Consider the following 22,754-nt stretch of genomic DNA (forward strand, 5'->3'; position numbering starts at 1 on the left):
TGTCTGCTCATGTGGACCCTCAGAGGCCGCAGGTGGTGGCGCAAGTCTGAGTCCCAGCCACCAGCATGGGGGACTTGGCTTGATTCCCAGCTCGCAGTTTTCAGCCTAGTCAGGCCTGACTGTTGTAGGCTAAAGAGGGAACCAGCAGATGGGAGTTCTTTTCCTGCCTGTCTCCACCCTCCCTATCTCTATCTCTCTCTGCCTCTTAAAAAGCATAAAAGGGAAATCAAGATGTTCTCAGAGGAAGGAAAATGAAGGAAATTTGTTCAGCAGATTACCTCGAAAAGAATGGCTGCAGGAAATGTTCTAAGCAGAAAGGATATGACGAAAGGAGTCCTGGAACATCAGGAAGCAAGGGGAACAACGGGAAGACTCAAAATACTCCAGCACCACGCTGGGGGCAGGAGCATCTTGGCTCCCAGGCCAGAGAAGAGCCTCCAGCAAGCCACGGCAGAGACCTGGAATTTGGGTCTTTGTGAGTCATTAACATTTGATTGTACACTTGCTTCTGCAGCACAGCCCATTTGTGTTATCAATTCAATCAAATGGGATTTTTAAAAAATCTTTAGAAAATACAACAGAGTTAATAAATAAACTCTTATAACTAATTTGGTTCAGCTAGATTACAGGCTCCATCATCATCCTCTTTGCCAACAAAAAGCATGGGCAATGGAAAATAAATATCCTATAATTGCAAACACAGAGTTTACATTTTTATGTGTAATCTAGGGCAGAATCTTAAAAAACAATGTTTTGACTTAATATTCATAATTTTCACTTTTCTATTCACACTCTCTATAAATCTTCTAAAAATATTCATATGATGTGCACAACACTGGAGCATCAAATTGTATAAAGCAAGAAATATTAGATCTAAAAGGATGGGGCCAGCACTGTGGCATAGCAGATAAAGCTGCTGCCTGCAGTGCCAGCATCCCATATGGGCACCAGTTCGAGATCTGGCTGCTCCACTTCCGATCCAGCTCTCTGCTATGGCCTGAGAAAGCAGTGGAAAATGGCTCAAGTCCTTGGGCTCCTGCATCCACATGAGAGACCTGGAGGAATCTCCTGACTCCTGGCTTTGGATGGGTGCAGCTTCGGCCGCTGTGGCCAGTTGGGAAGTGAACCAGTGGATGGAAGACCTCTCTCTCTGTCTCTCTGCCTCTCCTTCTCTCTCTGTGTAACTCTGACTTTCAAGTAAAATAAATAAATCTTTTTAAAAAATATCTAAAAAGAGAGATGGGGATAGGTGCTTAAGCCACTGCTTGGCCTGGCCACATTCCATGTTGGGGTGCTTGAGTTTGAGTACCCCTTCTGTTTCCAGTCCACTTCCTGCTAATGTGCACCTTGGGAGGCAGCAGATGATGACTTAAATGGGGGTCCCTTCCACTCATGTGGGAGACCCAGGCTGATTTCTGGGCTCCTATGCTTCTCCTATGCATTTGGGAAGCAAACTGGTAGAAGGCAGATCTCTATTTCTCTCTTCTTTCTTTCTTTCTCTCTTTCTTTCTTTCTTTCTTTCTTTCTTTCTTTCTTTCTTTCTTTCTTTCTTTCTTTCTTTCTTTCAGATTTAATTATTTATTTGAAAAGCAGAGTTACAGACAGAGGGAGAGACAGAGGGAGAGGAGAGGGATTCCATCTGCTGGTTCACTCCACAAATGGCCATAATGGCCAGGGCTGGGCCAGGCCAAAGCCAGGAATGGGAGCTTCCTCTGGGACTCCCACATGGATGGCAGGGGCCCAAGCCCTTTGCCATATTCTGTTGCCTTCCCAGGTACACCAGCAGGGAACTGGGTTGGAAGTGGAGCAACCAGAACATGAACCAGCACCCATAGGGAAGGGCAGCATTGCAGGTGGTGACTTAACCCGGTATGCCACAATGCTAGAGCCCCAGTCTGCCTTTCAAATAAAATGGGTAGTTGGGGGAAAGTCTATGCGAGTGGCCAATGAGTATATAAAAAAAAATGCCCTGTGTTACTAATCATCAGGGAAACACAAGTCAAAATTACAATGAGCTATCACTTCACCCCAATTGATCAAAAAGATAAAAAATAACAAACACTGGTAAGGCTATGGAGAAAGGGGAACTCTCATGTTGTGCTGGTGGGAGTGTGAATTAGTACAGCCATTACGGAAAATAGTACAGAGGCTTCTCAAAAACCAGAAACAGAATTAGCACACAATCCAGCAATCCTACTGCAGGATATCCTACACAGGAATTGAAGTCATTATGATGAGGAGATCTCTGTACTCACATGTTTATCTCAGCACTGTTCACAGTCGCCACGGCACAGAATCAACCTGGGCTCCATCGACAAGAGAATGGTAAAGAAAATGTGGTATAAATACGCAATGGAATATTATTCGGCAATAAAAGTGAAAATCTGTCACTTGTGACAACATGAATGGAGATAGAGGACAGAGAAAACCAAGTCCCACAAGTTCACACTTCTATGTGGGGACGAAAAATGTCTCTTGCACGAGAGGAGTCTAGAGTAGTGATGATCAGAGCCTGAGAAAGGTGTGGGGCAGGAGCATGGGGAGAGGTCAGCTGATGCGAACAGGGGTGCCGTGGGTGGGAAGAATCACTTCTCATGTCTGCAGCACAGGAGGACAACGATGGTTGACTACCATTAGTTGAATATTTCAAAATAGCTAGCGGAGGGGATTCTGAATATTCCCAAGTTAAATGTATGAGGTTATAAGTATGCCAGTTACCCTGATCTAGTAATTACACCTTTGTACACATGCATTAAAATATCATTAATAAGTACATTTAAAATTCATCAAAAGTAAAAGCATTTGGAAAAATATGAAAAGTAATATTCATATGAAAAATAGTTATCTTCCAAGCCAGTGTAACTTTCCACAAACAAGAAAATGACTGGCTCAATAAAAGCAGGAAAAATATTGAAAAAAAATAATTAAAGAGGTGCTTAATGAGACAAAGAGCAGGAGTGAATCAAACGTAGAATTTAGAGTGGAAAGACTGCACTCAGAGTGCTGTGGGACCGAGGGCTGAGTCACCACTCGGGACATCCACACCCCACATCCGAGGGCCTGGGAGCAAGTCCCACATCTGCTTCCTATCCACCATCCTGCCAATGTGCACCCTGGGAGGCGGCAGGTGACAACTGAAATACTTGGTCCCTGCAATCCTCCTGGGAGACCCAGGAGGAGTTGCAGGCCCAGCCCTGGCTATTGCAGGCATTTGGAGAGCGAACCAGTGGAAGAAAGATCCCTCTCTATCTCACTTTCTCTCTTTGTCTCTGTATTTCAAGTAAACATAAATGAATAAGTAAATTTAGAGAGACCTACATGCAGATCTTGACCCTGCAGTAAGATTCCTTGCAAGTTGCTTAACTTTTCTTTTGTAAAATAGATTGTTTGAAATATTATTATATAGCCCTTTTCACCAAGATGGCGCCGAAGGCGAAGAAGGAAGCTCCTGCCCCTCCTAAAGTCGAAGCCAAAGCAAAGGCCTTAAAGGCCAAGAAGGCAGTGCTGAAAGGCGTCCACAGCCACAAGAAGGAGAAGATCCGCACGTCCCCCACCTTCCGGCGGCCCAAGACACTACGCCTCCAACGGCAGCCCGAATACCCTCGGAAGAGCGCCCCCAGGAGAAACAAGCTTGACCACTATGCCATCATCAAGTTCCCCCTGACCACGGAGTCGGCCATGAAGAAGATAGAAGACAACAACACCCTGGTGTTCATTGTGGATGTCAAGGCCAACAAGCACCAGATCAAACAAGCTGTGAAGAAACTCTATGACATTGATGTGGCCAAAGTCAACACCCTGATCAGACCTGATGGAGAGAAGAAGGCCTATGTGCGGCTGGCTCCTGACTATGATGCTCTGGACGTTGCCAACAAAATTGGGATCATCTGAACTGAGTCCAGCTGGCTAATTCTAAATATATGTTTTTCCACCATACATAAAAAAAAGAAATATTATTATATATCAACAACTTGATATTCAGCTCAAACTAGGGGCCCAGCAAGTGGTAGCTATGATTACTATTATGTTATTCACTTTTTTTTTTGAGAAATTAATGTCTGTGTTTTTTTTTAAAGATTTATTTATTTACTTGAAAGTCAGAGTTGCACAGAGAGAGAAGGAGAGGCAGAGAGAGAGAGAGAGAGAAGGGTCTTCCATCCACTGGTTCACTCCCCAGTTGGCCGCTATGGCCGGAGCTGCACTGATCTGAAGTCAAGAGTCAGGAGCTTCTTCCAGGTCTCCCATGTGGGTGCAGGGGTCCAAGGACTTGGACCATCTTCCACTGCTTTCCCAGGCCACAGCAGAGAGCTGGATCAGAAGTGGAGCAGCTGGGACTTGAACTCGAGCCCATATGGGATGCTGGCACTGCAGGTGGTGGATTTACCCACTACGACACAGTGCCGACCCCACTATTATGTTATTTACAAAGGATACAGATGGTGATGATAATGACAAATAGATGGATGATAGAAAGATCAGACAGATAGAAGATAGATAGATTTGTAGACACAGATGTGTTTCTGGGCTAGGAGTCTCATACTAGTGGAAGATACAAAGGATCTATTGGGGTTACATATGAAATAGTACTTGTATAATTGAGATCCCAAAGGACAAACATCTATACTACCTGAATACCTCACTTAGGCTTTGATTGAAGTAAGCCTTTCGGGGCAGGTGTTTGATACAGTGGCTAAGATGCTGTTGGGAGACCCACATCCCATATTGGAGTGCCTGGCTTTGCTCCCAATTCTGGCTTCCTGCTATACACACACTGGGAGACAGCAATGATGGCTCAAGAACTGGAGTCCCTGCCATCCACATGGGAGACCTGGGTGGAGTTCCAGACTCCTGGCTTTGGCCCGGCTCAGTCTCTCAGCTCTTTCAGGCATTTGAAGGAGTGAATCAGCATATAGGCCATTCTCTCTTTCTCTCTCTCTCTTTCACACACATACACACACACACACACTTTCTCCCCCCCCCCACTAACTCTATGTGTGTGTGTCTGCCTTTCAAATAACAAATAAGTAATTTTTTAAAGATTTATTTGATTTATTTGAAGAAGAGTTACAGAGAGAGGGAGAGTCAGAGAGGGAGAAAGAGAGAGAGAGGGCTCTTCCATTTACTGGTTCACTCCCCAAATGGCTGCAACAGCCAGAGCTGAGCTGATCTGAAGCCAGGAGCCAGAAGCATCTTCCCGGTCTCCCACACAGTACGGGGTCCAGGCACTGGGCCATCTTCCACCGGTTTCCCAGGCACATGAGCAGAGCTGGATTGGAAGTGGAGCAGCCAGGACTCAAACTGGCACCGATATGGGATGCTGGCATTGCAGGTGTCAGCTTTAACCGCTATGTCACAGCTCGGGCCCCCGACCCCCACCAAGTAGTCTCTTAATGTCGATAGCAGTGAATTACATTTGTGACCAACAACAGAAAGGGCAAGTCTGGCTGCCAGTGGCAGTGGGATCCTCAAGGGTGGGCCAGTTCTGTGAAGTCTGAGGACTGACCCCACTCCCCAGCCCTTCCAGCAATTTTGCATTTCCTGTCTCACATTCCTTTCTGCTTCAAATACCTAGAGAACCGGAGCAGCTCCAGTCCCTTACTCAGAACCCTAATGGCGGGGTGGCTTGAGCGGCACAGCCCTAAGGGGCCGAGCTGTAACTCAGCATGGCGCAAACAGCACCCGTGCGACACACTGGAGCTATTTCCTGCTCCAGGAGTCTCTTGCATCAACCTACATCCCTCCTGATGCAACTAAGCCTCTTGACTGCTTCTCTGTCCACTGTTGAGCAGCTACGTGTGGGGCTCCAAGTGCGGCCTAAGAAACGAACACTAGTACCTAATGCGAACATACAACAGTTACAACAAAACCCTGTAAGTTATGCAAACGCAGGCTCTTTCTCCCAGAATACCCTGCATTCACCCTTCTCGTGATGTTGTGGACACAATTCTGCATGCACTTGACAGTGAGGAACTGACGTCCTGGCAAGCGAAAGTGAGGAGAAGCAGGCACTGCTGCCGTGTGTCTGCTAGAGAAAGCGGCATCGTAGCCCAGCCCGGTTGTGTCTGACAATGACCCCAGCCCTCTCTCCCCCGCCCAGCGGTGAGCAGAAGGCCCTTCTGATGAGTGCCTGGAAGTTTTTCCAAAAGCTGGACAGTAGGCCGGCGCCATGGCTCAATAGGCTAATCCTCCGCCTTGTGGTGCCGGCACACCGGGTTCTAGTCCCGGTCGGGGCGCCGGATGCTGTCCCGGTTGCCCCTATTCCAGGCCAGCTCTCTGCTGTGGCCCGGGAGTGCAGTAGAGGATGGCCCAAGTGCCTGGGCCCTGCACCCCATGGGAAACCAGGAAAAGCACCTGACTCCTGCCTTCGGATCAGCGTGGTGCGCCGGCTGCAGTGCACCGGCCACGGCGGCCATTGGAGGGTGAACCAACAGCAAAAGGAAGACCTTTCTTTCTGTCTCTCTCTCTCACTGTCCACTCTGCCTGTCAAAAAAAAAAAAAAAAAAAAAAAAAAAAGCTGGATAGTGACACCTGGCCACACGAGACTTTCCCCTTGTAGCTGATTTCTCTTGGGTTGACACTGTGCCTCGAAATGGATTAATACCCATGAGATGCGACCAGCCATTAATAAATGATGCTGGCTGCTTTACCCGACCTGTCATGAAATATTCAGAGGTATAAAAGCACTTCAGTTTAAATAGTCACCAGGGCTTTAGTCCGATTTAGCTGTGAGCTCAAATTTCATCCTATTTTTGCACAGGAGAGATTGCAGCACAAGCTAGTATTTCCAGGAAAAGTTACCAACGGGTGCAGTCCGTACAGAAGGTGGGGAGCTGCGTCGTGCAGGAATGGGTGATGGGAAGTGGTCCGAGCCCAGGGTCCTGTCCCAATCTGGCCCTGGCTACACTGCAGGCCTGGGGAAGGCAGGTGAGGGCATTAGAGGATGTCTGCCCCGCCCTGACTGTGAACACTTAAAGTGCTTCCAGGGGCAGGCATTCGGCCTAGCAGTTAAGATGGCAGTTAGGGTGTCTGTGTCTCCTATGATAATACATGGGTTCGATTCTCAGCTCCAGATGTTGATTATGGTTTCCTGCTAATATGGACCTTGGGAGGCAGCATCAAAGGCTCAAGTAATTGCATTCCTGCAACCCATGTTGGAGGCCTGGAGTGAGTTCATAGCTCCTGGCTTTGACCACTGCTGTGCTGTTAAAAACATTTAGGGAGTAAACCAACAGATGGAAGCGCTCTCTCTCTCTCTCTCTCTCTGTATTTTTTCTCTCTCTCCCTCAAATAAATAAATAAATATTTTTAATTTTTAAAAAAAGATTCATTTATTTTACTTGAAAGGCAGAGTTACAGAGAGAGGGAGAGGCAGAGGCAAAGAGAGAGTGAACCATCTACTGGTTCACTCCCAAAATGGTTGCAATGGCCAGGGCTGGGCCAGGCCAAAACCAGGAGCCAGGAATTTCAAACAGGTCTCCCACATGGGTGCAGGGACCCAAGAGGTTGGGTCATCTTCTGCTGCTTTCCCAGGTACATTAGCAGGGAGCTGGATTGGAAATGGAGCAGCCAAGACTTGAACCAGTATCTATATAGGATGCCACCATCACAGGTGGCAGCTTAACCTGCTACACCACGTGCCAGCCCGATTAATTTTTAATAATGTAAATAAATATACTTTCTGTCTCTGACTCTATAAAGAGACATGGGAGAGTGGAGGACTCTACATGATCATATGGACTGGGAATGAGACTCCATTGCCAAGCATTAAGATAACCACAGGGGGCAGGCATCGCATACAGCAGTTAAGATGCTGCTTGAGGGGCCAGCGCTGTGGCGTAGCGGGTAAAGCCTCTGCCTGCAGTGCCGGCATCCCATATGGACACCAGTTTGAGTCCTGGCTGCTGCACTTCCCATCCAGCTCTCTGCTATGGCCTAGGAAAGCAGTAGAAGATGGCCCAAGGCCTTGGGCCCCTGTGCCCAGGTGGGAAGCTTCAGATAGGTACAGCCCTGGCAACTGTGGCCAATTGGGGAGTGAACCAGCGGATGGAAGACCTCTCTCTCTCTCTCTCTCTCTCTCTCTCTCTCTCTCTCTCTCTCTCTCCTGCTCTGTCTCCCTGCCTTTCAAATACTTTTTTTAAAAAGAGCCCCACAACAAACAGAATAGCTGGAGGTTTGGAAGGCTAAACTCACAGAGCCTGTCAGTACAGAGACGACTGACATGTCTATAAATCTTTTTTTTTTTTTTTTTTTTTGACAGGCAGAGTGGATAGTGAGAGAGAGAGAGACAGAGAGAAAGGTCTTCCTTTTTGCCGTTGGTTCACCCTCCAATGGCCGCCGCAGCCGGCGCATTGTGCTGATCCTAAGCCAGGAGCCAGGTGCTTCTCCTGGTCTCCCATGCAGGTGCAGGGCCCAAGGACTTGGGCCATCCTCCACTGCCTTCCCGGGCCATAGCAGAGAGCTGGCCTGGAAGAGGGGCAACCAGGATAGAATCCGGCGCCCCAACTGGGACTAGAACCCGGTGTGCCGGCGCCACAAGGCGGAGGATTAGCCTGTTAAGCCACGGCGCCAGCCATGCCTATAAATCTTGTCTGAGGAGCTGTAGTGCTGATCAGCAGGTGGTGAGTGTGGGAAGCAGCTGCGGGTGACCTGGAGGGTGTGAGTGAACCTGGGTCTTTCTGCTTAAGACACGAGAGTGCCTTGTTTCCTGGCAGACCTGACTGGTGGGTGGGCTTGAGAGCACAGGCCGGGCCGGCATCGTGGCATAGTGGATTAAGCTGCCACCTGCAATGCCGGCATCCTATATAGGTGCTGGTTTGAGTCCTGGCTGCACCAGTTCCCATGTAGCTCCTTACTAAAGCACCTGGGAAAGCAATGGAAGATGGCCCAAGTGCTTGGGGAGTAAACCAGTGCATGGAGGCTCGCTCGCTCGCTCTCCCCCTCCCTCTGAAGTGTTCTGCCAGACTTTAGGACAAAGAAGTGTCAGTGTGCAGATCAAGGTTGGGATTGGGCCGTGGCCAGTCATCTAAGGCATGAACGGTAAGGAGCCGCTCACTCACAAGGGCCAACCGTGCAGCAGCACGCTCCTGAGAGCGAGTGGCTCCTTAAATGCATGCCTCCTTGTCTGAAGTTGGGGCTCCGCACACAGCACCCCAGCAATGGGGAAGGCTGCAGAGGCAGGGAGCTCATGGGCATGTCTCTGTCTCTCTGTGGGAGGTGTGACCATAAAGGAACTCTGACCTTCTTCTCTTGAGAGCACGACATTAGACCCTCATTCCAGAGGGGCCCTCCTGCCCCAGGGGAAGGCAGGCTGCATGGAGGCCCAGGGGAATCGCAAGATAGGTTCCGCGTACTGCCGTTACGTCACGCCCTCTTTGTCCAATCACATTGCTCCACAACTACCCACTTCTTTCATCAAACTTAGGTTCCTTGGGTCTTCATTTCCGAAGGCTCCTGTGTCACGTAAAGCTTTTCTACATGTATTAAACTCTCTCTTACTAATGCTTTGTCCCAGGGGTGTCATCCACGAACATTGCACAGGGTGGGGCAAAGCTCTCACTGCTGGGCGCTCCCCTGCCTGGACCGGGGATGGGCGTGGGGAGGAACGATTTCCCAGACGGACACAGCCCCTTCATCTCCATCCACGCTGGACCCAGCCCAGATGAGCACCCAAATGTCTCCTCCTCCTCATTCTCTGGGGGTTCTGATGCACCTGCCTCTCGCCCTCCCTTTTCTTTCCAGCAGCTCAGGCCCCTCCAGTGCTTTCACTGTGGTTTCTCTTTGCTGCAGCCCCAGGCAGCTCCACTTCATCCCAGAGCTAACAGATGAAGCCACTTTCCCCAGCGTGGTAGTTGGGTAGTTCCTGTAGTCTTCGCTTCACGCTCTCCCGCTTGTCTCCAAGACAGGCGAAGGGACCAGCTTCCTGGGTGAGTGATGTCAGGAACCAGAAAACCCTGGAATGTTCCTAGCTGCAATCCCTCTGCTTCCTGGACAAGGATCCCTGGATGGGGAGGCTGACACCCCTGGGAAAGGAGTGCCTTGATCCGTCATCAAGTACGCCTTCCAGTGAGCACAGCGATGAGAACATGTCTTGGTTTGAAGCTTTGTGTACCCTGAGTCAAACAGGCTTCCAAAGGATGATGTGGAATGTTCCAGATGTGGCAAATATGATGTTGCCGCAGAGTCTCCCGCAGAGTGCTCCACTCTCCACTCCACTCCTTCCCCCTCACCCCCCTTGCCTCCTTCTCACTCCCTGCCCTAGTAAGTTAGTGCTGGGTACCAGCAGAATGCCTGAGCTCTTCTAACTGGGACTGTTCAGGAGCGCTGCTTGAATGTCCTTCAGAGAGAGAGAGAGAGAGAGAGAGAGAGAGAGAGAGAGAGAAGGAAGCCACAGTGGCTCTCATCTCCTAACCTGGGAAGTCCGTGCAGGGGAGGAGAGGTAATGTCCTCATCTAACCTCTGCTATCTCTCCTTAAGCTCCTAACAGGCACCTGTCACAACACAGAACAGACTTTGCCCCATTCACCCCGACCTGTCTCTCAGTCCTGCTTATCCCTTGCCCAAGCCTCCACCCCTCTCTGTGGCTCAGGCCCTACTGAAGCTCCCTCCTAGGCCCTTCTTTCGTCTCCTACTTTGTGTATCACTGCCGTGTTTACACACAGTCTGGGTACCTTGCTGTCCTCTTAATTTGCCTCTTGTCAATTCAATTCACGACCCTTCTGAACACAAGGGAAGACTTCCCCTTCACTCCTCCACGCAGGCCACAACAGCCTCTGGTGCGTCCCAATACATGTTCTATGCAGGAGCTGTTGTGTAGGGGCCGACATTGGGGTGCAGCGGGTAAAGCCAGTGCCTGTGACATTGGCATCCCTTAACGGCACTGGTTGGTATCCTGGCTGCTCCACTTCTGATCCAGCATTCTTGCTGATGGCCTGGGAAAAGCAGCAGCAGATGACCCAAGTGTTTGGGCCCCTGCAACTACATGGGAGACCCAGCTGAAGCTCCTGGCTCATGGCTTTGGTCTGGCTCAGCCCTGACCATCACAGGCATCTGGGGAGTGAACTACTGGGTAAAAGATTCTCTCTGTCTCTGCTGCTCTTTCTCTATCTCTGATCATCAGATAAATAAATATAAAAAAGAAAGAACAACCGTGTCATGTAAATGGAGTCAAACACTCTGAAGCCTTTTCAGTCTGGCTACTTTCACTTAGCAGAATGCATTTGAGACTCATCCATGTTACTGTGTATAACAGTAATTTATTTCATTTTTATTGATGAGTAGCATCCCATTGCACGGAAGTACAATTTGTTATTCATTCAGATGTTGGAGCTGCTTCAAGTTTGGACAATTATAAGCAAAGTCTCTATAAGCATTCATGTTGTGGGACAGGCAAAATAATTTTCTTTTTTTAAGATTTTTTAAATTTATTTATTTGACAGGTAGAGTTATAGACAGTGAGAGACAGAGAAAGGTCTTCCTTCCGTTGGTTCACCCCCAAATGGCCACTACAGCTGGCACTGCGCGATCCGAAGCCAGGAGCCAGGTGCTTCCTCCTGCTCTCCTGTGCGGTTGCAGGGGCCATCCTCCACTGCCCTTCCGGGCCACAGCAGAGAACTGGACTGGAAGAGAAGCAACTGGGACTAGAACCCGGTGCCCATATGGGATGCCGGTGCCGCAGGCGGAGGATTAACCAAGTGAGCCACGGCGCCGGGCCCACAAAATAATTTTCTATCTACCTTTTGTAATGCTTAACTGGGACTCTCTGTAACAAAATACAGATTAACAAGAGAAAAATGGAAAGAAATTTAATATAACGTACACTTCTGAAATATATAGGTGCTAACCCAGGGCATGAGTTTAGATTAAATCTGAGAGAAAGAGTTTAAACCTCAGGCTTAAATGCCATCATTTTCTGAAACTAACAAGGAAGGGCCTGTTGAGCCGAGCAGGAGCCGGGAGAAGCCCCGGGTGAGGCTCTGATCGGCCAGATCCTCAGCGCAGGTTGCAGGTTGGGCTCAGCTTTCTCCGTGGTTGCAGAGGCTGCTGTCAGTGAGTCGAGCCTTCCTGGTGCAGAGCCTCCTTAACGGGGCCGTCTCTCACAGAGGATAACTGGCCAGGCACATAGGGTCTCCCACAGTGTAAAAGGTTGCATGTTCATCTAAGAACCCTTCCAAAAGTTGGCAGAACATGTGTATAATGAAAACCCTACACATGGATTTCAAAAATTTTCACACCCAAATAGACACATCTTTTAATTCTATTTATCCTTCAGACTTTTCCAAGAACTCTCAAAGTTTGTGCTTTGCCTCTGACCACTTGTCACTATTTTTGGTGCCTCCCCACCCATCCTAGCCACCATTCTGTCTCCCAGGGGCCACCTGCAGGGGAAGGGTAATGTCGCCTCTGCCCTCTGAGGGGTCACCGGGACCAGCTGATGAGATGCCCGGGACAGGAGACACACACAGGTACCACGTGCATGGAGGCAGTCACACGGTGTGATTCCCCACAGCCCAGCGCGGCCCATGAGGGGAAGTGTGCAGTGTTTAGGGTGACAGTGAGATATTCTAGGGGACCTCGATGGCCTGGAACAAACAAAGTCTGTTTGGCACACAGAGGGGACAATGGGTTGTCAATGATTCTCTGGAGACCAAACCCGAGGACAATGGCGTGGGACAGAAATCTGTCAGGTGTGTTGACAGACTTCAATCCCTCTTCCTGTGACACGGGTTCAGTCTCAGGGAAGGGAGGGGGTCACTGTTCCTTCCGTGGCAGGCCTGATTGCAGGCAGATAAGGAACGGCAGGAGGCCTCCCTGCGCTGGGAGCTGGGAGCAGCCAGCCAAGGCTCTTGAATCCGCACCTGATGAAGGCCCTTCCATGTCTCAGATCAGAGCGCCCAGCGCGCCCCAGGTCCCTCTCTGTTGGTGTTGGGGAACTGCTCTCTGAGCCCCGGATGTTCCCACAGGTCTCTGGCTTCCGCTCTTGCCGCCTTCTCCGCAGAGCAGCCAGAGCCAAGTTTTCTCGGTCGATCACTTCTGCTGCAACCTCTTAAGAGATTCAAACTGTCCTCAGAGGGAAACCCCAACTCCTTTTTCTTTAACTTAATTTTTTGTAAGATTTATTTATTTATTTGCAGAGAGGCAGAGGCAGAAAGAGACAGAGAGGTCTTCCATCAGCTGGTTCACTTCCCAACCAGCTGCAATGGCCAGAGCTGGGCTGAACTGAAGCCAGGAGCCAGGAGCTTCTTCCGGGTCTCCCTTGCAAGTACTGGGGCCCAAGGACTTGGGCCATCTTCTACTGCTTTCCCAGGCCACAGCAGAGAGCTGGATTGAAAGTGGAGCAGCTGGGACTCGAACCGGTGCCCCTATGAGATGCCAGCACTGCAGGTGGTTGCTTTATCCGCTGCGCCACAGCACTGCCCTGTGTGTGTTTTATATGACTATTACGTGTCTTCCCATAAGAGAACGTCACTCCTCTGGGCAGAGTGGGGTGGGAGTCTTATCTGTCTTGTTCATTGATGTATCAATGATGACTTGAACAGTGCTTGGTATAGAGCAGGCACTCATGGGTGACCAGAGACTGCACCCTCAAGGAGGCAACCATCCAGTGAGAACATCAGGCAGACCCATAGCAATCTCTGGGCAAGACAGACGAACACTGGCCTGGTAAGGATGGCATCACCAAAGGGCCTGGGAATTCAGAAGAGGAAAATTCTCTCCTGATTAGGGATTGGGGGTTGCTGTCGAGAGGTGGGGTTCTGGGGGCTGGATCTTGAGGGACCAGTGTTATTGGATGTGTGGCCACCACATAACAAGGGCAGGCCATGACTGGAGCATTCCAAACAGGAAACAGCATGAGAAAAGTACAGAGGGTATACAAGAAACGGGAACTCCCCATGTTGTGCTACCCAATGCTAAGTACCTAGCTACCCCCAAAACTTGGTGGGTTTTTTTTTTTTTTTAAGATTTATTTATTTATTTGAAAGGTAGAAGTTGGACCAAAAGTGGAAGAGGGAAAGTCTTCCTCCCACCACAGATATTGTGGAAGGGAGTAGAAAAGTCTCAACATAGCCAGCCCCAGGCTCCATGCATGCGAGTGGAGCCATCTTGGATCTTCTGGCTTAACTAGTAGTTGAATGTATCTATGTGATGACCCAATGAGACCAGCACAACTGTTCAGTCAATTCACAAAATTGTGATAAATAATTCTTGCTGTTTTAAAACAACAAGCTTTGGAGCCAGCGCTGTGGCACAGAGGGTTAATCTATGGCCTGCAGCACCGGCATCCCTCATAGGCACAGGTTCAAGTCCTGGCTGCTCCACTTCTGAGCCAACTCCCTGCTAATGTGCCTAGGAATACAGCAGGAGATGACCGAAGACCTTGGGCCACTGCACTCACATGGGAGACCAGGAAGAAAGTCCTGGCTCCTAGCTTTGCCCTGGTTCAGCCCTGGCTGTTGTGGCCATTTGGGAGAGTGAACCAGCAGATGGAAGATCCTCTCTCTGCCTCTGCCTCTCTGTTAAAAACAACAACAACAATCATTTGAAAGGCAAAGGAACTGAGAGAGGGAGTTATAGAGAGGAAGAGAAGGAGAGAGAGAGAGAGAGAGAGAGAGAAAGAGAGAGTGAGCGATTGCTCACAACAGCTGGTGCTGGGTCAGGGTGCAGCCAGGAGCCTGGAACTTTATCCTGGTCTCCTGCATGGATTGAAAGAACTCAAGCCCTTGAGCCATCAGGAAGTGTGATTGGAAGCAGAGTACCCAGAACTCAAACTACGACTGTGATGTTGGATGCCAGCATAGCAAGTGACGGCTTAACCTGCTGCACCGCCATGCTGGCCCAGACAGCTGACCAATTAATAGCAGATACAAGATTATTCACACGTGTACTTGGGAGCTTCCAGAAGTAAAGATTGCTATCAGTGGGGTTCAGGATGTACTACCCCGAAATCCGACACTTTGCCACATGAGAAAGCAGCAGAAAGGAAGGCCCCTCTCACCTTCCCCTCCTTTTCTCCCGTGAAGCAGGTCCTAAGAGCCGCATTTGAAAGGCGCCTTCCTTTGCCCGGTAGAAAAGAAGGCCTTTATCTCTAAGACACAGGGACACAGAAAGGAATGCGAACACACAGGCCTTGCTAAGCTCCCCCCGGTTTATTACCCTTGAAACAGCCTCTCTGTGCATGATTCTTCTCCATAACCATCCCCTTCACCAAACCCAGCACAAAGGGGCCGGCACTGTGGCACAGAGGGTTAAGCTGCCACTTGCAACACCAACAGTCCATATTGGAATGCCAATTTGAGTCCCAGCTGCTCTGTTTCCGATCCAGCTCCCAGCATCTGGGAAGGCAGTGGGAGACAGTCCAAGTCCTTGGGCCTCTGCCACCCACTGCTGCCGTCATCTGCTGCCTCCCAGGCACATTAGCAGGAAGCTGATTGGAAGCAAAGTAGCTGGGACTCCAGCCAGCACTCAGACATCAGACGCGGGCATTGCAAGTGGTGGCTTAATCCACTGTGCCATGACACGCACCCCGCTGTGGTTAACTTCTTTTGTTATAGGTGCCTATGAGAGGAAAAAAATTCTTTTCTTGTCTACTCACACACCACTCTGACACCAGATGTGTGGGGCTATTTCGCCACACCCTAAGTCATTCCTTAATGGACACCAGCTGGGTATCCTGTAACCCAACTCCATTCCGACTCTGTCTACCTGAAGACAGGGTCAGATCGCACAGGCCGAGGGCTTGGTCCCACAAGACTACTCCACACTTCAGATGCCAGTTGCAAGCAGTAGTCTGCGACCTGTACTTATGACTACCAGCCATACATTGGGAATCCCACTTCTGCCTCTTTGGGTTCAATTCATTTGCCAGGGCAGCTCACAGAACTCGAGTGTTGGAGCTCAGAAGATGATACTCCCAAGTAAGGCACTTTGGCATGCTGAGTTCTTTGAGCTAAAGGATGCTGGAGGGCCTTAGTAGCCACACAGAGGGGCCAGTGCTGTGGCATAGTAGGCTAAGCCTCTGCCTGCAGCGCTGGCATCCCATATGGGCACTGGTTCTAGTGCTGGTTGTGCCACTTCTGATCCAGCTCCCTGCTAACGGCCTGGGAAAGCAGTAGAAAATGGCCCAAGTCTTGGGCCCCTGCACCCACGTGGGAGACCCAGAAGCTCCTGGCTTCAGGTTGGCCCAGCTGTGGCCGGTGCGGCCATTTGGGGAGAGAACCAGCATGTGGAAGACTGCTCTCTCTGTCTCGTCCTCTCTCTGTCTGCAATTCTGCCTTTCAAATAAATAAAATCTTTGAAAAATAAAGAAAAAGAAGCCACAAAGAACCACAGTGTCTCTGACTTCTCCTGTTTCCCATTCTCCTCCAAAGTCAAGCCACAGAAATCACAATCTTCTTCCCCAAGGCAAATCATAGAAACTAGGACTTCCTGGAGCCAGCATTGTGGGGCAGCAGGTTAAGCTGCTGCCTGCAATGCCCGCATCTCATATGGGCACCTAATCAAGTCCCAGCTGCTCCACTTCCCTTGCTATGTGCTTGGGAAAGCAGCAGAGGACAGCCCAAGTGCTTGGGCCCCTGCACCATGTGAGAGACATGGATGAGGCTCCTGGCTCCTGGATTTGGCCTAGCCTAGCCCTGGCTGTTGTGGCCATCTGGGGGAGTGAACAAGCAGATGGAAAATCTCTCTCTCTCTGTCTCTCTCTTTTTTTAAGGTCTTTTTGTATCTCTTTTTTTTCCCCCAAAGAAACCGTTTATTTATTGAGTACAGATTTCATAAGTACAACTTTAGGAATATAGTGATGCTTCCCACCATACCTGCCCTTCACCCCTTCTCCCACCTCACCTCCTCCTCCCTCTTCCATTCCCAGTCCCATTCTCCATTAAGAAAGAAAAAAAAAAAAAAAAAAAAAACTTGATCCTCAACAGTCAAGACAAGGGTTGTTCAAGTCCTTTTTTTTTTTTTTTGACAGGCAGAGTTATACAGTGAGACAGAGAGACAGAGAAAGGTCTTCTTTCCGTTGGTTCACTCCCCAAATGGCCACCATGGCTGGCGTGCTGCACCAATCCGAAGCCAGGAGCCAGGTGCTTCCTTCTGGTCTCCCATGCAGGTGCAGGGCCCAAGTACTTGGGCCATACTCCATTGCCTTCCCGGGCCACAGCAGAGAGCTGGACTGAAAGAGGAGCAACCAGGACAGAACCCGGAGTACCAGTGCCGCAGGCGGAGGATTAGCCTACTGAGCCGTGGTGCAGGCCTCGAGTCCTCTTTATGTCTCTTGTTGGCGCTCTGTAACTCTGCCTTTCAAATAAATAAATAAATCTAAAAAAAAAAAAAAAAAGGAAGGAAGAAACTAGGACCTCCTTTCCCAAGTGCCAACCAGAAAGCCTAAACATAGTGCTGGAAGCTTTCTTCTAGTTTTCTGTGTAAGAGCCGGCCACAGAAAAATGCTCTGACCTAACTTGTGTGGTAATATGAGGATGTGTCAAAAAGCTTGCAGAAAAGGAAGATAAAAGTAAAAGATAAGTTTATTTGGGTGCAAAAAATGGTGAAAACTACACATATTTATTTCATAGTACGTATTTTCTGAGAACTCTGTGAAGTCTCCACTGAGCTCCTACCACCCCCATTCCTCAGGAGCCTTGCCCTACACCTAGGAGAACGGAATGCCACAGAGACAGAAGAATCTGCACAGACAGGTTTGGCTGTGTCTCCCTCTTTGGGCTCCTGCACTAGATCACACTCTTTCTGCCCAGTCATCCTGCTACACGACTGCCCGCTCTTCATGGCCTCTGAGCACGAAGTGGACAGCCTAGCCGGACGCTGGCGCTTCAGCCTGAAGGCTCCTGGAGCCCAGAAGACTGCAACCCAGTGCGTTGTGATGCTGCTCTCTTGTTCACCTGTCTTTTCTTGGCAGTGACCCTTCGGACAGGTGAGGGCAAGTATCACACCTTTCTTTCCCAGCGCAGGGAGACATTCTGTTTATTTAGTTTCCTGGCTTACTAACAAAGGTATGAAAAAGGATGTAGATACACAGCCAGATGCAGGACGTACAGGGTGAGGCTGGGAAGGCTTCCAATCCGATTTCTTGCTAAGGTGCCTGGGAATCAGCAGATGATGCCTCAAGTACTTGTGTCCCTGCCACTCATGAAAGAGACCTGGATGGAGTTCTGGCTCGGTTTTGTGGCCCAGCTCCAGCTGTTGCTGGCATTTGGGGAATGAACCAGCAGACGGAAAATCTCTCTCTCTTTCTCTCTCTCTGTCATTCTGACTCTTAAATAATAAATAAAAGTTCATTTTAAAAAAATGTGTTTTCATTTTATTTGAAAGGTAGAAAGATAGAGATCTTCTATCTGCTGGTTCACTCCCCAGATGCCCACAACAACCAAGGCTGGGCCAGGAGCCCAGGACACAATCCCAGTCTCCCAGTCCCTCGTGGTTAGCAGGGTCCCAATACTGAGCCGTAACCTACAGCCCCCGCAGTGTGTTCGTTAGCAGACAGCTGGATCGGAAGCAGAGGAGCTGAGACTCCAGCCAGGCGCTCCCATACGGGATGTGGGAATCTCAGACGGCCACCCAGCTGCCAGCCACACTGCTGCCCCACTTGCCAGCTTTTCAGAGAGGCTGCGTTTTCTAAGCACAAACCATGACCGACTCCCTCTCCAGCACCCGCCCCCCTCCAGAGAATGGGCCTTGGCGCTGAAAGTCCAGACGGAGAGCTAAGGAGGCCAGGCAGCGGCTGAGCCCCTGGGGGCAGTTCCTGTTCTTCAAGGCCTGCAGGTCCAGGCTGGGCTCCTCTCGGCTCTGGAGATAACAGACTCCTTGCCTGGACCAGGTCCACAGCGGTTCAGGGGGCCAAGTGGCACCTGGACTGACCTCCAGCCCACGTTATGTTCATTGTGGTATCTGCTCTGTCTTATCTCACCAGGGCCTCAGCCTTGCCCCTAGTTCTGCGCGACGAAGGAATTTCTTCCTCCTTATAACATGTCAACTCGAGAAAATGGCAGAGTCCTGTCTGCCCCACAGATCAGGGATTCAGAGTCGTATGGGGCTTTGGGATGCTAACAGCGCGATCTGTCTGCGAGTTGCTGACCCCGTGCGACATCACATGGGAGGGGGATCTCCGGCCAATGTTTGGAGGCTCTGGTTCAGGCCCGCGTCAAGGTCAGGCTGCTAACATGCTTCCACTTCAGCACCGCTGCCCGGCTGAGTGGCTCCCCGCACCGCTAAGACGCTGGCTGTTTGCAGGCTGTGTTCTGACAGAGGATGAAGCTGAAGGCCTAGGCACAAATTAATTTAAATGTTAAGCACTGGGGCCGGCACCATGGAGCAGTAGGTTAATCCTCCGCCTGTGTCACTAGCATTCTACATGGGCGCCGGTTCTAGTCCCGGCTGCTCCACTTCCAATCCAGCTCTCTGCTATGGCCTGGGAAAGCAGAAGATGGCCCAGGTCCTTGGGCCCCTGCACCCACATGGGAGACCTGGAAGAAGCTCCTGACTCCTGGCTTTGGATCGGCACAGCTCTGACTGTTGTGGCCATTTGGGGAGTGAATCAACGGAAAGAAGACCTTTCTCTCTGTCTCTCCATCTCACTGTCTGTAACTCTACCTCTCAAATAAAATAAATTTAAAAATCTAAAATTATATACATATATATAAGTAAATGTTATGTGTCACAGCTTTCAAAAGAAAATGAAACATTCAACCATTTTTTTTAAATTAAGAGTTATTTATTTATTTAAAAGGCAGAGAGGGAGAGATCTTCCATTTTCTGGTTCACTCCTCAAATGGCCACAACAGCTGAAACAAAGAAGCCAGGAGCCAGGAACTGCATCCAGGTCTCACACAGAGGTAGCGGGGCCCAGGCACTTGGGCCATCGTCTGCTGCCTTCCCAGGTGCATTAGCAGGGAGCTGGATCAGAAGCAGAGCAGCCAGGACTCAAACTGGTGCTCCGATGCAGGATGTCGGTGTCACAAGCAGCACTTAATCCACTGTGCCACAATGCCAGCCCACGTCTGTCCATGTTCTTTTCTATTTTTTAAAAAGATTTTACTTATTTATTTGAGAGATAGAGTTACAGGCAGAGACGGAGAGATGTCTTCCATCTACTGGTTCACACTCCAGATGGCCACAAAGGCCAGAGCTGGGCCGATCTGAAGCCAGGAGCCCAGGAGCCAGGAGCCAAGAGCTTCTTCTGGATCTCCCACGTGGGTGCAGGGACCCAAGGATTTGGGCCATCTTCCACTGCTTTCCCAGGCCATGGCAGGGAGCTGGACCGGAAGAGGAGCATCCAGGACACAAACTGGCGTCCAAATGGGATGCAGGTGGAGGCTTAGCCTACTGTACTACAGCATGGACCCCTACCCATTTTCTGTGGCTAGACAAAGTACCCGAGGTTGGGTCTTCTGTGAAGAAAATGGGGTATCTCGCTCACATCTTTGGAGCTCAAAGCCTGTGATCAGGTAGCCCCATGCATGCCAGACGGTGTCCTGGCAGGAGTGCCGGGTGGGAATGACCACCTGGAGAGACAGGGAGCCAATGGAGGAGCCAGGGCCAGCCTTGCTCCTTTGTAAAACTCACTCCTGCTGGAACTCGCTGGGGTCACATGAGAACTATGTCAGTTCCTTCCTAGGCCAGCGCCTCGGGGGATGGGGCCGCCTGGCACACAGCCCCCATGCAGATCCCAGCCGCTCCCAACATCCCCTCGCTGAGCACCAAGCTTCCAATACATGAGCCTTTGGGGACCCTCACAGTCTCTCTAAACTGCAGCAAAGGCCTCCCCACCCACTCCCAAAGAAGAAAGACACGGGTAACATGGATATTTTTCTGTGAGATTTGATGAAGAGTGGACAGTGGCTGAAAAAAAAAAAACGTGAGCTACCTTCAGCACTGAGGGAGGCGGTAGGCTGGTGTGTTCCGATTCTGCACCCTCCTCGTTGGCGATGGGGGAGTGCTTTTCTTCCTGGGCTGAGCAGGGCACCTGTCCCGTGAGAGTCTTAGGACCCCACTTCAGGGCAAGGTCAGCAAGGCCCCCTTGGTCTCTGACCTGCTTCCGGGAAGGTCAGAGAGAACTGGCTGCAAATGCTGCAAATATTTGCACGTCAAGGCAAATACTAACTTGGGGGAGTGGGTCCCTAAAACCCATTATCTGGAACTCCCTGTGCTGGATTCCACAGGCCAGGGGCAGGCCCAGCAGCAGCCCAAGTTCAAAGGCTGAGGAGCAGCAGAGACTGGTGTGTGGCCATATTTACTCTACGTCTATAAGGTGCTAAATGTGTAACAAAAGGGAACCCACAGGCATATGTGGGCAGGGGGTGTGCCCCACCCAGAGAAATGCCCGTCCCGAGTGGGCAGTGGGCAAGAAGATTACCCAAGAGGGAGGGGTGGGGGAGGGAGACAGAAAGGGCCCCCACAGCACCCCTGCCAGGGTCTACAGCCCTAAAGGAAGGGGGGGAGAGACAAGAGAGGGTGAGGGAGAGGGAGGGGTAGGGGAGGGAGAGGGGACGCTCCTCCCACTTGTTGGCCTCTGGGGGAGTGAGGGGGGTGGTGAAACCACCTGGGAATTACAAGGCACCTAGACAAGTTCCACATGGAGTTCCCCCTTAAAGCAGAGGCACCCCGGGAAAGGGGGTGTTTTGAAAGGAAAATAGAATTACAGGGCGGGGGGGGTGGCTTGCAGTGCCTATCCCACTTCAGACAGGCTGCCTGGGGCTCTCCAAGAGGCAGGATGGGAGAGATGTCAATTTCCCCGCCCTGGGTAGTGTGAGCTGTGGGGGTTGGCTACCCTGCAGAGGTGATGGTGGGCACCAGCCCGCGATCAGCCATCCTGACTTCACCCCTCAGCCCTGGCAAATCAAGACAGAGGTTTTGGTTTTGTTTTTGCCCTTTTCATTCTGAGCCGGTTAGCTCCCTACATGGCTTGACAGGCTCTCATTAACACAAGTGCCTTTCATAATTAGCTTGGCTCTCATTTAAGTGCTATTCATTAAGTACTTCCAGTCAACATAGATAAGAGTCTTGTTTTCAGGCTGAGATAAAAGAACAAGTCAGAAAACCCAATCCACAGGGAGTGTGCTCTGACGCAGTGGGTTAAGCCGAGTGCAAGTCCTGGCTGCTCCATTTCAATCCAGCTCCTGCTAACGCACCCTGGGAGGCAGCAGATGATGGCTCCAGTGCTTGGGTCCCTGCCACTCATATGGGAGACCCGGATGGAGTTCCTGGCTTCTGGCATCATCTGGCCCAGCCCCAGCTGATTGCAGGCATTTGGGCAGTGAGCCAGAGGATGAAAGATCTCTTTCTCTCTGTCACTCTGCCTTGCAAATACATAACTAAACAAAATTTAAAAACAAAACAAACTCATTTCTTCTCAAAAGATGTCTTTGATGTCCTGAGAGCACAGAGGATGCTTTTTCCTTGTGCTGCTGGGTTGAATGGGGGTGAGGGGAGAAGCAAGTGGCAGACCCAAAAGGGATCCGCAGGAAGGAGACAACTCCCAGGGTGTGCACCTGCCAGCGAGCTTCAGTTTTCTCATCTGTGAGATGGGGCCTAGCACTAGAGAAGGTTGGAATCAGAGGATCAGAGCTCGATGCCCACACGTTTATCCTTGTAGGGGAAAATTAGGAGGCTTAGAAATCAAGTGATAATCCTGGCAGTCCATCCGGTCATCGCTGCCTGCTTTGTCTCTTGGGCTTTGAGAGAGAAAGAGACAGCGACAGATGGACAAACACTGGTTCACTCTCCAAATGCCTCTGATTGCCAGGGCTGGG

The 22,754-nt window shown here is 50.3% G+C and overlaps 1 protein-coding gene across 1 annotated transcript; it reads left to right on the plus strand.

Annotated features, from left to right (window-relative positions):
* The first annotated feature begins 3,414 nt into the window (after positions 1-3,414).
* Positions 3,415-3,931, plus strand: LOC133760914 (large ribosomal subunit protein uL23-like). The gene has a single exon (XM_062193491.1). The coding sequence runs from the start codon at positions 3,421-3,423 to the stop codon at positions 3,889-3,891; it is 471 nt and encodes a 156-aa protein (XP_062049475.1). The 5' UTR covers positions 3,415-3,420; the 3' UTR covers positions 3,892-3,931.
* Positions 3,932-22,754: the final 18,823 nt, after the last annotated feature.

The sequence above is a fragment of the Lepus europaeus genome, chromosome 5 (genome assembly GCF_033115175.1).
Source record: "Lepus europaeus isolate LE1 chromosome 5, mLepTim1.pri, whole genome shotgun sequence".
Taxonomy (NCBI): domain Eukaryota; kingdom Metazoa; phylum Chordata; class Mammalia; order Lagomorpha; family Leporidae; genus Lepus; species Lepus europaeus.

What these genes read in the sequence shown, in the direction of transcription:
- LOC133760914 (XM_062193491.1), top strand. Translation starts at nt 3,421, where the DNA reads ATGGCGCCGAAGGCGAAGAAGGAAGCTCCTGCCCCTCCTAAAGTCGAA.